This window comes from Lepidochelys kempii, chromosome 3 (assembly GCF_965140265.1).
Source record: "Lepidochelys kempii isolate rLepKem1 chromosome 3, rLepKem1.hap2, whole genome shotgun sequence".
Taxonomy (NCBI): domain Eukaryota; kingdom Metazoa; phylum Chordata; order Testudines; family Cheloniidae; genus Lepidochelys; species Lepidochelys kempii.
The window spans coordinates 15,449,816-15,464,044 of NC_133258.1; the positions used below are offsets into that span (position 1 = coordinate 15,449,816).

The 14,229-nt window shown below is 42.0% G+C and overlaps 1 protein-coding gene across 2 annotated transcripts in view; it reads right to left on the minus strand.

Annotated features, from left to right (window-relative positions):
- The window catches only part of PLA2G7 (phospholipase A2 group VII), a 30,940-nt gene that overhangs the window by 921 nt on the left and 15,790 nt on the right, over positions 1 to 14,229 (minus strand). Inside the window, exons 2-11 of one of the 2 annotated variants that reach the window (XM_073335799.1) lie at positions 13,539 to 13,676; positions 11,116 to 11,240; positions 8,222 to 8,372; positions 7,426 to 7,519; positions 6,497 to 6,565; positions 5,691 to 5,838; positions 3,526 to 3,639; positions 3,181 to 3,272; positions 2,529 to 2,699; positions 489 to 637 (exon numbers count right to left, since the gene is read on the minus strand). In XM_073335799.1, coding sequence (XP_073191900.1) covers positions 489 to 637; positions 2,529 to 2,699; positions 3,181 to 3,272; positions 3,526 to 3,639; positions 5,691 to 5,838; positions 6,497 to 6,565; positions 7,426 to 7,519; positions 8,222 to 8,372; positions 11,116 to 11,240; positions 13,539 to 13,629 — 1,204 coding nt within the window. In that variant the 5' untranslated portion in view covers positions 13,630 to 13,676. The remainder of the gene's footprint in view (positions 1 to 488; positions 638 to 2,528; positions 2,700 to 3,180; positions 3,273 to 3,525; positions 3,640 to 5,690; positions 5,839 to 6,496; positions 6,566 to 7,425; positions 7,520 to 8,221; positions 8,373 to 11,115; positions 11,241 to 13,538; positions 13,677 to 14,229) is intronic. The other variant, XM_073335800.1, reaches the window with a different exon arrangement.

The following is a 14,229-nucleotide window of genomic DNA, read 5'->3' on the forward strand; positions in this document are numbered from 1 at the left end:
ACAACTGTCTGAAGGAGACAAATGCAAAAATTATTAAAATCAAACTACCAGATAATGAGGTAATTACTTGCCAATTTCATCTTTTAAATCAAACTGGTTTGGAAGATGTTGGAACAAAATAAAATGTGAAGTGGGGAAACTTTAAACTATTTACACATCTCATAAATTAAAAATGAATAAAATGAAGAAAATTTAAATGTTCCTAACTTGAGGCACTTTAACCCGATCTTGCAGCTGGGAGAAACTTTTTACAGTCAAGTTACAAACCCAGAGAAAAGAGTCAACTGTCAAAGTATTCACACATTTTCAGCAAGGGGCAGGTCAGCAGGTACTGAGATAATTCACATTTTAATTTTTGTCCTATAGAAAATGGTGGGTTAGTTTGAGGGGCTGCATAGCAATAAAGAGTTGATTAACGCTTAGTCATATCCGTCTTAATGGTCACCTGAGCCTTTTAAACAAAACTACCTTTTAATACTGCTACTCACCTAAATGTTTCTGCAAGAAGGCTAATGAAGCTTTGTTGCTAATATCTATAGCTATGTTTGGGTCTATTTCTCCCTTTAATTTGAAAATCTTTCCAACAATGGTACCAGCCAGGAAGGTAAAATCTGGAAAACTCTGATGTACTGATCCCCTGTAAACAGAAAAGAGACAGTTTTAAATGAGTTCACAGGAAGGCAGTTTTGCAATAAAAGGTAATGCATGTAAATCAAGTCATTTGCAAAGATAATCATGGATTATATACTTAATTGGGATAGGAGACTTGTATTCCTCTATTGCTACTGCTGCTTCAGGGCTTTTCCATACTCTGTTATTTGGGAATAGCTTTTATTTGTTAAATTCGAAACCTGCCTTAATTGGAATAGCTTTCAAGTGTAGGAAGAACCCTAAGGGTAAATTCTGTGTTGAGGTACATGTCTACATGACTAGCCTTGAAGTCAAGGACTGCAGTTTTGTGTATGAATCTGAGATCCTTAGGGCAGCAATAATCCTCTGCCCCTCACAGTTCTTGCCCAGTTGGTTGGGATGTGTTGTCTAGTGGATCCAAATAATCGTATTAACTGGATCTGCTCCCCACAGCCTCCAAATGCCCCCTGAAGGACCCTTGAAACTGTTAATAGAGTCACAGATTCCTGGACCAGAAGGGATCATGGGATCATCCAGTCTGACCTCCAGTATAACACAGGCCACAGAACTTCCCCCGCAAAATCCCTAGAGCATATCTTTAGAAAAAACATCCAGTGTTGATTTAAATGCTAGTGATGGAGTATCCATGGCCTGGAGTAAATTGTTCCAATGGTTAATTACCCTTGTTGAAAATGTATGCCTTATTTCGTCCAAATTTGTCTAGGTTCAACTTTCAGTCACTGGATCATGTTGTACCTTTCTCTGCTGGACTGAAGATCCCTTTATCAAATATTTGTTCCACATGTAGATACTTATAGATTGTGATCAAGTTACCTCTTAATTTTTGTTAGGCTAAATAGATTGAGCTCCTTGAGTAGTGGTGGGCAACCTGCGGCCCACGGCTGCATGCAGCCCATCAGGGTAAGCTGATTGCGGGCCGCGAGACATTTCGCAGACGTTGACCATCTGCAGGCATGGCCCCCCTGCAGCTCCTAGTGGCCATGGTTCACCGTTCACGGCCAATGAGAGCTGTGGGGGGCCGTGCCTATGTACGGTCAATGTCCACAAAATGTCTCGCAGCCCGCAATCAGCTTACCCTGATGGGCCACAGGTTGCCCACCATTGTCCTTGAGCCTATCACTATAAGGCATGTTTTTTCTAATCTAATCAATCTTGTGCTCTTCTCTGAACCTTCTCCAGTTTATCAACATCCTTGTTCTCTGTGTCACTGAAGGAATACACACCCCTTGTGTGGGATTCTTATATTTTTCTCCATCCCATCACCTTCAGGGCCATCTGTGCCAGTGAATGGATCAGGCATTTCTCTTAAGTACTGGCTACAGAGGTGTTCTCTGCTTAGGAGAGGTGAAGGCCTCAAAAAGGACTTTTTTTTTATGGCCTTGGGCAAGTCACATGGCCCAGTTCAAACAGAAGTATTTAAGCACCTAACTTCAATTGAAAGGATTTGTGAGTAGGCCGGGGAAGTGGCTGGGGTATGCAGATCCACGGGTCACAAATTCCACCTGGGTGTTGCACAATGGGCTCCAGTTGCTACTCTAGCCCCCATTCTCACAGCCAGGTTACACAGATGATGGGCACAGCATAAGAACCTGAATACAGTAGAACAGATATCTTGCATCTTTGGTTGGAAGTCTGTATTGATTTGGTGCACAAAGCCCTTTGCTTTGACGCCAGACTTCTATATGAAGAGATTTGAAAACGAAAATGCCTTGCATGGTAAATACTTCTGGTGAGGTTGTAATAACTGGCACTGCTAGATTCCCACAGGTAAACCACCAACTCTCCTCAGAAGCCTGTAATTTTCCTCCTGTAGATTTTACAAGCAAAGAATCCAGTCTCTAGAGAAGAAAACAGGACTATAGTGCTGTAATACTTACTTGATAGTGATCATTTTTCTTTCTGTGCCAGTGGAGTAAAGTTTCTTTATCTTTAAAACATTTGAAGCCCACTGGAATTTTTCTGAGTTGATAAACAACAATGGCTGGCGGACCCTGGTATAAACTTCATCATCTAGAGGAAGCATCCATGCATCCAGAGCAATGCCACACCTGCAAAAAAGGAGCTATGCGATCATATCACTGACATAGAATGGTTCATAGGGTGGTCTCAGTATGCTTTGAGTTACAGTGTACATGGATAAATAGGCTATAAGAATTCCTGAAGGGATAGCGTGCTTTCATTGCAGACTGGAAATCCATTTGGTATGGCGGGGAGCAGGCCGATGTTCCACTCAGTCCTGTCCCTGGCCCCGTGAAGCTCTGGCAGAGACGCTTCCACAGGGTACCAAGAAATGAGAAAGCATGTGAGTCTGTTTCAGATGTTCTGGCTCCCTGGAGCTCACAGAAGCAGGGGGTAAGTAAGGAAAAAATTGTCCCTAGTAAGCAAAGCCATTTTCTTTACAATTGCTGTAATCATTACAGTTAGTACTAGTTAAATGAGATCTCAGCATAGCCAAGAAAAGCAAAAAGCTTAAATGCAGTTCGATGCCATCCCAAAGCCTGGGACTTGCCTTTGCTTTATGATACTTACTTGAATCTAGCTTCTTTGCTTAGAGCCTCAATGGCTGTAGCAGCACCAAAAGAGTGTCCCATCACAGCTATTCTGTCACTATCAATAGAACCCTGTAAAAGAAATCAAGATGCTGTGAGGAACGTTCCTTTCCCAACTTTTAGTCATTACGGCATATCTATTTTAAAAGCTAGAGACTACTAGAATGGAAATAGAAAGATAGCAGCTATAAAAACACAGCTTCAGGATCACATGAGATGAAACAGTCATACAACTAATATGGTTGGCTGATGTGGGGATCACAGAAAGAGAAAACAGAAAGGCAGTCAGGCTATTATTAAAAGGAGTCTAGATCTCTTCACTCACCTTTAAGAGAGTCCAATCGAAGTTTAAAGATAGTACATTCACTACATGTTTTCCAGAATTAATATCAAGAATGAGGTCAAGAGCTTTGATACACTCCTCTGTTCTCTGCTGCAACTAGACATAGATAAAAAAACAACAATTATCCTTCTGGACAGAAAAAACAAGCTGCCAGACATTCAGTTAAAACACTTAGAAAAAAATCTTAGAAACATCTAGGGCTTCAAGTCATTGGGATTACGCTCATGTTCAAAGATAAGCACTTTGCAGAACTGGAGCTTGGATCCATAAATAGAAAAAAATGAAAGGAGCTGTACCAGTTTAAACCAGCAGAGAATTTGGCCCTGAGGACTGAAGTGCCAGTGGCCTTGAGCTTACTCTGCACAAGAGTTAATTTAGCCCCATGAGAGCAACTCCCATAGACTCAGTACTTTTCAGGAGCAGGCTTGTCAGGACTTGGATGAAAGATGTATTTAAAACTTGGCTGGTCCAGATGATCCCTTGTCTCTCTTGTGGGGTTCACCTGAATGAGCTATCGTGTTACAGTTGTTAAGGAAAAGTTAGCACATGTGACTCCATTTTGGTTTGGGGCCCACCATTGTCTAAAAGGAAGCACATCATGCACCAGGAGGAGTGTTCCTTAGACACCGCATCCCTGTGAAAATCCTCCTCGTCTCCAGCCTGCCTTGACTCCCAGTATCTGTTTTTTGTCAGTCTCTAACTCCCTATTTCCTGGCCTTTGATGTGAGGCCTCCCATCCGGATAATAAAAGTTACTGATGCATGGCTTTAGGACCATGCTGTGTAATTAACATACTAGTTTAGCAGGAGGAATGCACCAAGCAGGGATAGGTGGTAGATAAGACAAGGGTTTGTTTATTGGCTAAGGTTTCCGATGCACGAGGGCAACATGCTTTGCTAAAAAGTATATAACCTTTGTATAATCTGTATTCGGGGTCCCCTCCTGGCTAGCAGGGGGGCACCACGCTCGAGCGTAATAAACTTAGTGTCTTTTGGGAACTCTGCAGTTGTGGACTTTGTTTATGTGCCTCAGCCTAGATTTGAACTGTGCGTGTCCTATCAGGTATAATTCGCAGCATTTGTGTGCGTGACCTACCAGGTGTAATTCGCAGCAGTTGTGTGCGTGTCCTACCAGGTATAATTCGTAACACAGTACAACTTGCCCTGTCTATACTGGAGCTTTAAAGTGTGTCAATATGCTGTTTGTCTTCATCTAGACAAGCCCTCAGTGGGAACCGATCAGAGAGCCCTTCTTGTGTTGTATACCCGTTACCTAATGAGGGTTGTAGGATGTTTTTGTATTCCTTTTGATTTTTATATTTTACCAATCAAGAAAAATAATCTCTCTCTTTCTTTGGAACCAGCTTTCTATGTGAGGGTGAAATTCGCCCCACTGTGTATGGCCAGCATGAGGCCTATGTGCCGCTGGAATCGCTATGAATCCCTGAAAGAAACACCTGCTGAGCTCCACCAGAGAGATCATTCCAATAGGCAGTAACTCGGCAGGTTATTCCCAATGTTTCTCTAACTGGCGTGAATTTAGGCTCACAAACAGGATATTGGATGTATATATGAGAGGTCAGTTGTTGCCTCATTGGTGTGCACACTGTCACCAGAGACTCACTAAGGACCTCATCCAAAGCCTATTGAAGTCAATGGAAAGACCTCTGCTGACTTAAGTGGGGATTGGAACACAGGAGAAAAACTGCTGGCATGCTTCTGCGGCCAGCTCCATACTTGGAAGGCTGTGTGGGTATAACTATATGGGTATACGATACCTGTTAAGCACTCCTAGTGTGGGGATGTCAGCAAAGCTGCTCTTTTGCTGGGATAGCTTATTCGAGGCCTCCCTCCGTCCCCCACCTCTGAGCAAAATATACTGCCAAAAGCACAGCTGTGCTGGTATAACCACATCTATGTTAGGCGCTTTTGCCAGCTCAGCTCTGTCAGTCACAAATCATTCCTCATCACACTCCTCAGCAACATAGCTATGCTGGTAAAAGTCTGTAGTGTAGACCTGGCCTGAGGTAGGAAGTCTGATGGGTTAGTGGCCTTGCAAATATGTCAGCTTTAATCTATCCCTTGGCACCTATTGGGTGATAGATTGCATCTTCCTCAGTTTTTAGATCAGCATTCCACAACACATACCTGTTGGTGGCGTAAAGGAAATTCCTGTTCACCTTGGTTTAGTTTTCTGTAGAAGATCCATTCCTCTTCCGGATTTTCTGTAGCCTCTTCTCGTGCTTCAGAAACAGGATTTTCTTTACAGTAATAAGTAGCAGAAGAGGATTTATCTCTATAATACAGAAAAAAAGTTACTTGTGAAGGCTAGTTCACACTCATGCCAACAGTACTCAACCCACATGGACTTCAGGGCTGAAATTGTGTCTCGAATGAAGTTAATGGGACTAGTGCCACTGATTTCAATGGGGTTAGGATTTCACCCCCTATCAAGAAAGACTGGCTCCTGGCATCAAGAAAATAACTAGAGCAGCATTATAATTGAATGTATATAATAAAGTCTAAATGAAAAGAAAACAGACCTTGTTTTGCCGGAATCTAATATTAAACAGCCACAAATAGAGCATTTAAAAAAAATTACATGGACTACTGCCAGCTCCCCTAGTCAAAGAATTCAAGTAACTTGCTCTTTGTTTAGATTGAGAGTTGAGCTATGGGAGTTACATGGGTTTTGAAGAAAATTAATACTATTTTAGTCTTTGAAAATAAATCCAAGTTATCCTGTACAATAAACACGACATTCTTTTTGCATCTTTTAGACTAAAGACGTTGCTGAGAAAAATGATCTCTTCCAGTCAAATAAATGTTTTTCAAATTTCAGAAGGTCTCAGGTTTTGCACACAGCACCTTGCAAGATCAAATGATAAGCATAGGACTTTGTGAAATAACTGTTCGCCTCTTCTAACCCAAAGAAGCAGATGTACTATACATACCTATGCTCCACAGCAGCAACTATAAAACCCTGAGATGCCATCTCAATGCAGATAGCAGAATATATAGTCCTGAAATCAAAATAATACACTGCTTAAATACACATAGTTTCAATACCTTGCTCCTGAAATAACATATAGGCCATGCTTGTACTACACCTAATTTAATATTGTACATTGTAGATCAATGCCTCCTTTCTTTCTCAAGTTACTAAGGGACTGATTTTTATGTGGAAGTCTGTACAACATTTTCAAAGTCCCACAGGAATAATAATAATTTCTAGCTCTGATATGGTGCTTTCATGCATAGAACTCAAAGTGTTTGAGAAAGGAGATGGAGAAACTGAGGCACGGGAGAGGGAAGTGACTTGCCTAAGGTCACCCAGCGGCTCAGCCAGGAATCCCTTTGAGGTCTCCTGAGTCCCAGTCCAGTGCTCTGTCCACTAAGCCATACAGCCTCTCTATCTTTATACCAACACCCATTTTGAAGAGGATTTTTTGAGGAAGAGAAACTAATGATTATATATAATAATACCATGTGCACAATACTTTACATCTTCAAAGTGCTTTACAAACCTTAAATAATTTTTTCTCGCAACACTCCTAAGAAGCAAGTATTTTCAAATAGGGAAACATATAAATAAACCAAAATTGGAGCAGGCCCTCAGTTTTTATAAATTGGCATTGATTTCCATGGAGATATACTACTTTACACCAGCTGAGGATCTGGCCCACTGTTTTTAAAACCAGTTTTAGCTAATGCTGTGATGGATCCAATGCAACTTTACTGGAATAGTGTTCAAAACCATTCTCAAGAACTGTCAACTTCCTGGGCTAAATTCCTCCCTAGCATAAGTCCACTGGGTGCAGTGGAGTTACATTGGAGAGTCACTTGTCCCCATGTGGTCTGAGGCCACAAACTGCAGCATTACCGGAAAGCTCCAAGTCCATGGGAAAAAATAATGAGGGGGTATTTCTCTCCAGGCTTGAAAGCAGCATTCCATTTTGCAGGACATGTCACTGAGCCTAGATAAAAAAGGATATCTGCAGTTAGTGTGGCTTCTCATGTAACCACTTATTTGAGACACGTTCTGATACCCTCCCTTACCTTGAGTAGCTGCTTTACTCCTCAGGTTGTCCCATTGATTTAAATTAGATTTTTGAGTGAGATACACAAGGAGAATAAGAGTAAAGGCCTTAGTTCGTATTCTGCACTAAAAAGCCTGATCCTACAGACACTTATTACCGGGCAAAGGGTGAAATTCCCCCCCATACAGAGAGCCAGCATAAGGCCTATCTCCCACTTAAATTCTGTAGGGGAAGATTTTCAAGGGCACAAAGTCAGTTAGGCATCCAACTCCTACTGACTTTCAATCAGAGCTGGGCACCTAGCCTCCCCTTTGTGCCTTCAAAAAGATTCCCTATAGGGCTTAAGTGATGGCCCTTTGCTCAAGGATGAATTTTACCCATGGGGCTTACTACTGGGAATATTCCCAGACACCCATGACAGTGATATTTGGGCACGTGGTGCAGTGAAACATACAGTCACAGTCACAGTCACCTGAATGTTCCTGCCCCATAGGAAGAGGAGGAGAAACAGTTCTGCAAAGGAAATTCCCTTGAGCTCCTGCAGTATTAACACATTCCTCACATACAGGTGCCATAACTAAACTGACCATAGCACACAATGTCTCACTGGTAAGGCAATTAGAAATAAACTCATCTTACCAACATAGTACTGAAAAACTGTCTCTCCTAACATCCGGTACACGTTGAGGAAGTCGGAAAGTCCGCGATAATATTCCTTCCTGGGGATCCACTTGGTTTCTTCACTACTTGTGCCATTTTGTGAAGGATAATACAGACGAAAGAAGCTTCCCTGTGATTGAATCAGAAAAAGAAACAGATTTTCTCACTGAAGCTGCTAAAGAAGAAAAATATTTTTACCTAAGAGTTTAACATGTTAAAATGATACCACAAGGTGTAAGAGAGAGTCCAACGAGAAAATTAACAATAAAGGCTCAGCTTTGATTGCCACCAAATGTTACTGTATTTTTCATACCTGGGAACCAAACAGACATGATCTCTGGCATCCAGCTAAAGTTAGATAACATTCCCTCCCAGGATACCATTACAGCATTATTTCAAAATGTACAGTGCAAACTCTCTATTAACTTTAGAGTATTTGCTGCCTCCATTCTCTTATTTCTCCTTCTTTCCCTATTCTCTTCCTATTTCCTCCTGCATCATATTTCTTCAGACTTCTTCAGAGCCTGCATTTCCCTCAGACTTGTTTCAGGCAATATGTTCCAGCAGATAGGGCACAGACTGAGAGTCAGGAGATCTGACCTTTATACACAGTTTAAGCACTGACTTGCTGTCTGACCATTACTCCTCTGTGCCTCAGTTTCTCTGTCTAAACTGAGGACAGTGATACTTACCCTCTTTGTAAAGCATTTTGATAGCTACAGATGAAAGCTGCATAAATACAAAATATTACCATTAATAATTTTCTATAGTGTTTCTTCTTTGTTAAGTGTTTCAGATTATTTTCCCCTCCAAACCAATCTCTTTCAAGATGTTTTCATATCTGCTGTGGTCTCTGTTCCCCTATACATATTTTTATTAGTAGTATTTTCTCTCTCTCAAAGTCTTACCACTGTTCTCTCTCCCCTCTCAATTTCCTTCCTTTTGGGTCCTTTCTCTTCTTGTGAACCATGTATGCCATTGGGTATGCCATTGGGTATGTTTTTTCAATAGAATGTTTCTTCTGCAAGGACCACAGGGTGGGACTACGTACAAGTAATTTAATGTAATAAAGAAGGTGTCCATCAGATAAAAAGTATGTACAGTTTGCATTCTTGCTCTTTAGGACAAAAGTGACTTTGGAGCACACTATTCAAAATCGCTCACTGATTATATTGTGTTTTGGTGAATTAACTGTAGGAGTGCATGCAAAATGCCCTAAACAATAGGGCAAGATGGCTGTTAAGAACAATACTTATTTTAAACTGGACTTTTAAAAACAGTGTCAGATTGCCTGAATTTTAAGTTTCTGATCTATTACCCAATGCACATGAAGAGCTTAGCTGATGAATCTTCTATTTACAAATCACACTGTAATGAATGAGCCATTTTTGACAAAGGCTTATTTAGGAACAGATTGCAAAACCCTGACAGTGATGAGGAGTTACTCACCTGAACAGTCCCTATTGCATTACTCAGGTGAATAACTGGTTACCAGTGTGAGTAAATTTCATAATCTAGACTTTAGTGAATGTTAATAATCCAGATCATTTACCTAATAAAGGCACGAAAGCTAATTTGAAGCAGTTAAACTCTACCATGTGAACTACCCAATCATTATGTAATGTAGGCACACAATAAATCCTTATACAATTCACAGACAAAAATACCCAAATGATCCCTACTCACCACAATCACTACAAGCAAATTCTACCATACTAGCTTTGCTTGGAGTTTAAAAATGCCATGCCAATGCTACAGGAACTACCAACAACAAAGGGCAAGAGTGTCTTAGTAGAAAAATTGTGAGGCTACTGTACCTGAAAATGCAAATCAGCATTGACTAGGCTGAATGGGCTGCAGGCCCATTAACTGCTTAATACTTTATCTGCATTTTTGGGAACCTGAGAGATATAATTGCTTGGTTCTGTTATGGTTCTATACCAATTCTGAAGGCAGTAATCTTTCTTTTTAAATGGGTACAAATTCCATAATTGTTACTTTTTAACACACAGCAGAAATGCTATACATCATCCCTCATTTGCCATGCTAGGGGGACTTTTCTGATGGGGACAGCTGCAGTCATGGGAGACCTTGGTGGTGGGTCTCCATTGGAGCTAAGTTGCCAGGAAGGATGGGGGCAGGTGCCAGGAACCCAGAGGTATGAGGGCTCTGGGTGAATGGTCTTGCATATCTCCCAGGATCAGGGGCAGGGCCTCTGGCTCATTCCATGGGGTGGCAAACCACGTTTCTCACCTTCACTACGGCACATGGAACAATCAGGAAGAGTTTTCCTGCCCCATTCCAAAGAATTCTCTATGGTGAGCTGTGAATTCAGTTGGAGTTTGGTGTCTAAATACCTTTGAGGATCTTGGCTAAGGAGCATTGCCTTAACTAGGAAAGCAGGATCAGGCTCTTAAATTGTACTTAGAGATGGGTCCAAGCTACAAAGCTCAGATTTAGATAAGGATTCAGTTCTGAACTTCTCCAGAGTTTTGGAGGTTAATAATGATAGTGTCTATATCCAGACATTTTTGCCTGCCAACTTCAGTTTATAAAATCTATATCCTAGTATCTGACAAAATTGACTGATTTACAGTATATTCCTGTCATTACAGCCTTACACTTCTCGCGATACCTGTGCCACAGTAGCCATCCTCTGTCAGAATTAATTCATATGAAACATTTTGTTCACAAAAAGTAAAATGCCTGGAGGCTTTATCCTGCCCCTCTGCCTGGGTGAATTTCCACCTATCAGAACCAGAGGAACTTTTCATTTAATTAATACCTAGTAGTATGACAAAGGCTGCAATGTTGGACTTGTGACTTACGTCAAAATAAAGTAGGGAGTGACAGGAAGGTTTTGGCTATCATACCTGAATCGTGTGATCAGTCATCAGGTCCGTGCAGCCAACAGTGTAAGGCCCCTTCCCCTCGGGGATTCTATAAAACTTTGCAGAGCTCATGCTCCCCAGTTCCTTCTGTGCATTAACAGACAAGCCTGGGGGGAAAAAACAGAACATGAGACTCATACCTGCTGAAAAGGACATAAGGACATTAAAGATTCAGGACTTTGAGATTCAGGGCTGAGCTGACATTCAGGGTGATGAGAAATAGGCACAGGATTCATAGATTTTAAAGCCAGAAAGGGCCATTATGATCTCCTGTGTACCACAGGCCATAGAATTTCACCTGGGCAAGCCACAGACAGCTGGGTGGGAATGATGAGGGGCGGAGATGAGAGCCGGGGCAGGGGTTACCAGAGTGATGTGGGGACTAGGAAGCTGGCAGAAACCTGGGATTGCTGGGGGGATGAGCAGTGATATTCGGCCAGGAGCAATGTTTGATGGGGCAGGGTTAGGAGATCCTGGAGCAGCCTGCATGGAGGAGTTTGGTTCAGCCGCCCCCATTTTACCACTGTTACCTTAAAGCCGCCCCACACTCTGCCTTGTCTGCATTAATCTTCTCCACCCTGCCCTGTCCCCTTTCAGCTCCTGCTTCATTCTGATCCCCATGCTTCCCCCAACCTTTCAACCCGACACCCATCCTGTCCTCGGCCTATCCCCTGAGACTGTCCCCCTCCTTCTCCGAGCTGGCTTCCCACTTGTCTCCTCCCCCAGCCACTCCTCCTGACTCCTGGCTCCCTTGCCAACTGGAACCACCTCCTCCTTCCAGCAGCTCCATAATGGTTTGCATCCTGCAGGGGAGCAGCAAGAGCAGGGGAGATGGAGTTTGGGGGTCCGCAATTCTTTCACCATAGCTGTCCCTGGTGGCCAGGAGGAGAAACTCCAGCAGAATCCTTGCAGACCGGCTTGATGTGTGACTTGTAAACAGGACTGCTGATCTGCATGACCGGTCTTCTGAATGTGTGCATGTCTCATGTGATATCAGACACTTTACAGCCCAGCCTTCAGCAAAGCCCTGAGGGAGGCGAGTGGTGGTAACATAGCCAACTCTTCCTCTAGATCAATCTTTCTAAGGTGCATAATAATTAGTTGACACAGATAGCACCAGTAGGTACAGTCAGTAGCATTTATAACTCACATCGGGATCCACTGGAAAAATTACTTTGAATGATATCCATTACACTACCAGGGCCAGCCTATTGCTTTTCACCACTGATTTGGCAGAAGTTTCATAGTCACATAAAAATACATGAAATATTAAATAAAAACAGACCAATTACCTTATTCTAATTCACAGGCAGAGAATATGTGCATACTATAAAACCCCATGGAAATACATGCCTGTGGTCAGTGGCTGCTTTGCAAACCTCAGCATTTTGTCTGCTATTAAAAGGCTCAAAGGCTAATTGGCCTAGGATTAGGAGATTTTCCTCCTTCATATTGGAGGACTGCATGTCTCATTTGTGTGAAATTGGATGAATGAAGAGACAGCACAAAGTAAGCCTGATTTTCAAAACTGTGAAGTGCCCACAATTTCCCGGTAAGTAGCTCTGAGTGCTCAGCACTCTGAAAATCACTCTCAAAGCTTACACATGCCTGTGACCAGTACTCTGGAATGCTTGATAATGGCTTACCCAGCTGAGAAAACGGAACTGTATCAGTGTTTCAGATCACGTTCAGAACTGATGGATATTTCAGGATCAAGAAGAATGTTAAATGTATCTATAGTTATTGTAAGGATGGGCTAATTTTTGTGTGTGATAACAATAAAATAATAATACTTTGCAGTTCTATGATGACCTCCATCTAGGGTCTCAAAGTGCTTTACAAACAGTAATGAACTGAGGTTTAGACCATCCTTACTGGGCCAGATTCTCTATTGCCTTGGCCCTTGTGTAGTCATTTACATTATGTAAAGGGAGAAACAGCAGGGTTAAAATGCTAGCGGTCTCTTTGCATAGGTGTAGATGACTCCATAAAATGCAAGGCAATAAAGAATCATCTCCATTTCACATGTGGGGAAACTGAGGCACAGAACAGTTAAGTGACCTGTCCAAGGTTACACAAATAGTCTATGCTAGAGATGGGACTACAGATGAGATCTTCTATCTCCCAGTCCTGTGTTATCGCCACAAGATCATTATTCTTCATAAAATAATGTTCCATTAAATACCCAAAGGCACTAATAGGCCCCAATTCTGCAGATGTTGCTTGCATGAAACTTCATGCATGGAGGAGTTACTGACTGGGATGCATAGTGAACTGGTAGTCTGCACATAAATTAAGAGCTTTGAGGTAACAAGTGCAAAATCACATTTCTCCCCCTTTTTTTGTTTTTTGTTAGTCTCCTACAAATTAATAATAGCTGCAACACTGAAGGATACATTTCTTACCTGCAAATTTAATTTCTCCCAATTTCCCTATGCTAGTCCAGAGCAACCAGTAACGGAAATGGAAAAGTAAATGAAACTTTGAAGACTGCATCTTCTATTCGCGCACTTCTATTCACGAACGTCTTTCAGCTTCATAATCTTTGTCAAAGCAAATAATTTAAAACCATATAAGCAACAAATATTCAAAAGCAATGTAGTTTTTGTTTTCCTTTTAAGGGTGGCATCTGGATTAGCAGAAGATTGGGAGCCTCGCTCAGTCTCCTTGGCCATTCAATCCTTGCTGAGTCTACCAAGAGAGCCAATTGTGGGGGCTGTTTTTTTGTGATGTTCATTCCTGCTTCACTACAACCTGGACTAAGAGCATCAGCGCTTTTCACACAGCACCCCTACCACAGAGCCATCAGATCATAATTACATTGACTGGTCATTACAGCCCACATTCTGTGCTGTGCCTTACGGGAGCCCATAGAGGTGAGGTAAAGGCAACTGTACGCCCCTTTCATGCCTCCTGGATTCTGGGATAAGTTTGGGCCCAATCAGTCTAGAGCATAATTTAGAGCAGTTCCTGGGCAGGTTTTTATAGCAGCTTCCCAAGGCCCCCTGTTGGTAGGCTTGGCAGAATTCAGCTTTTATTTTTTTATAATTTCAACAGATAATATCAATGTTTATCAGAACGTAAGACTGACCACAC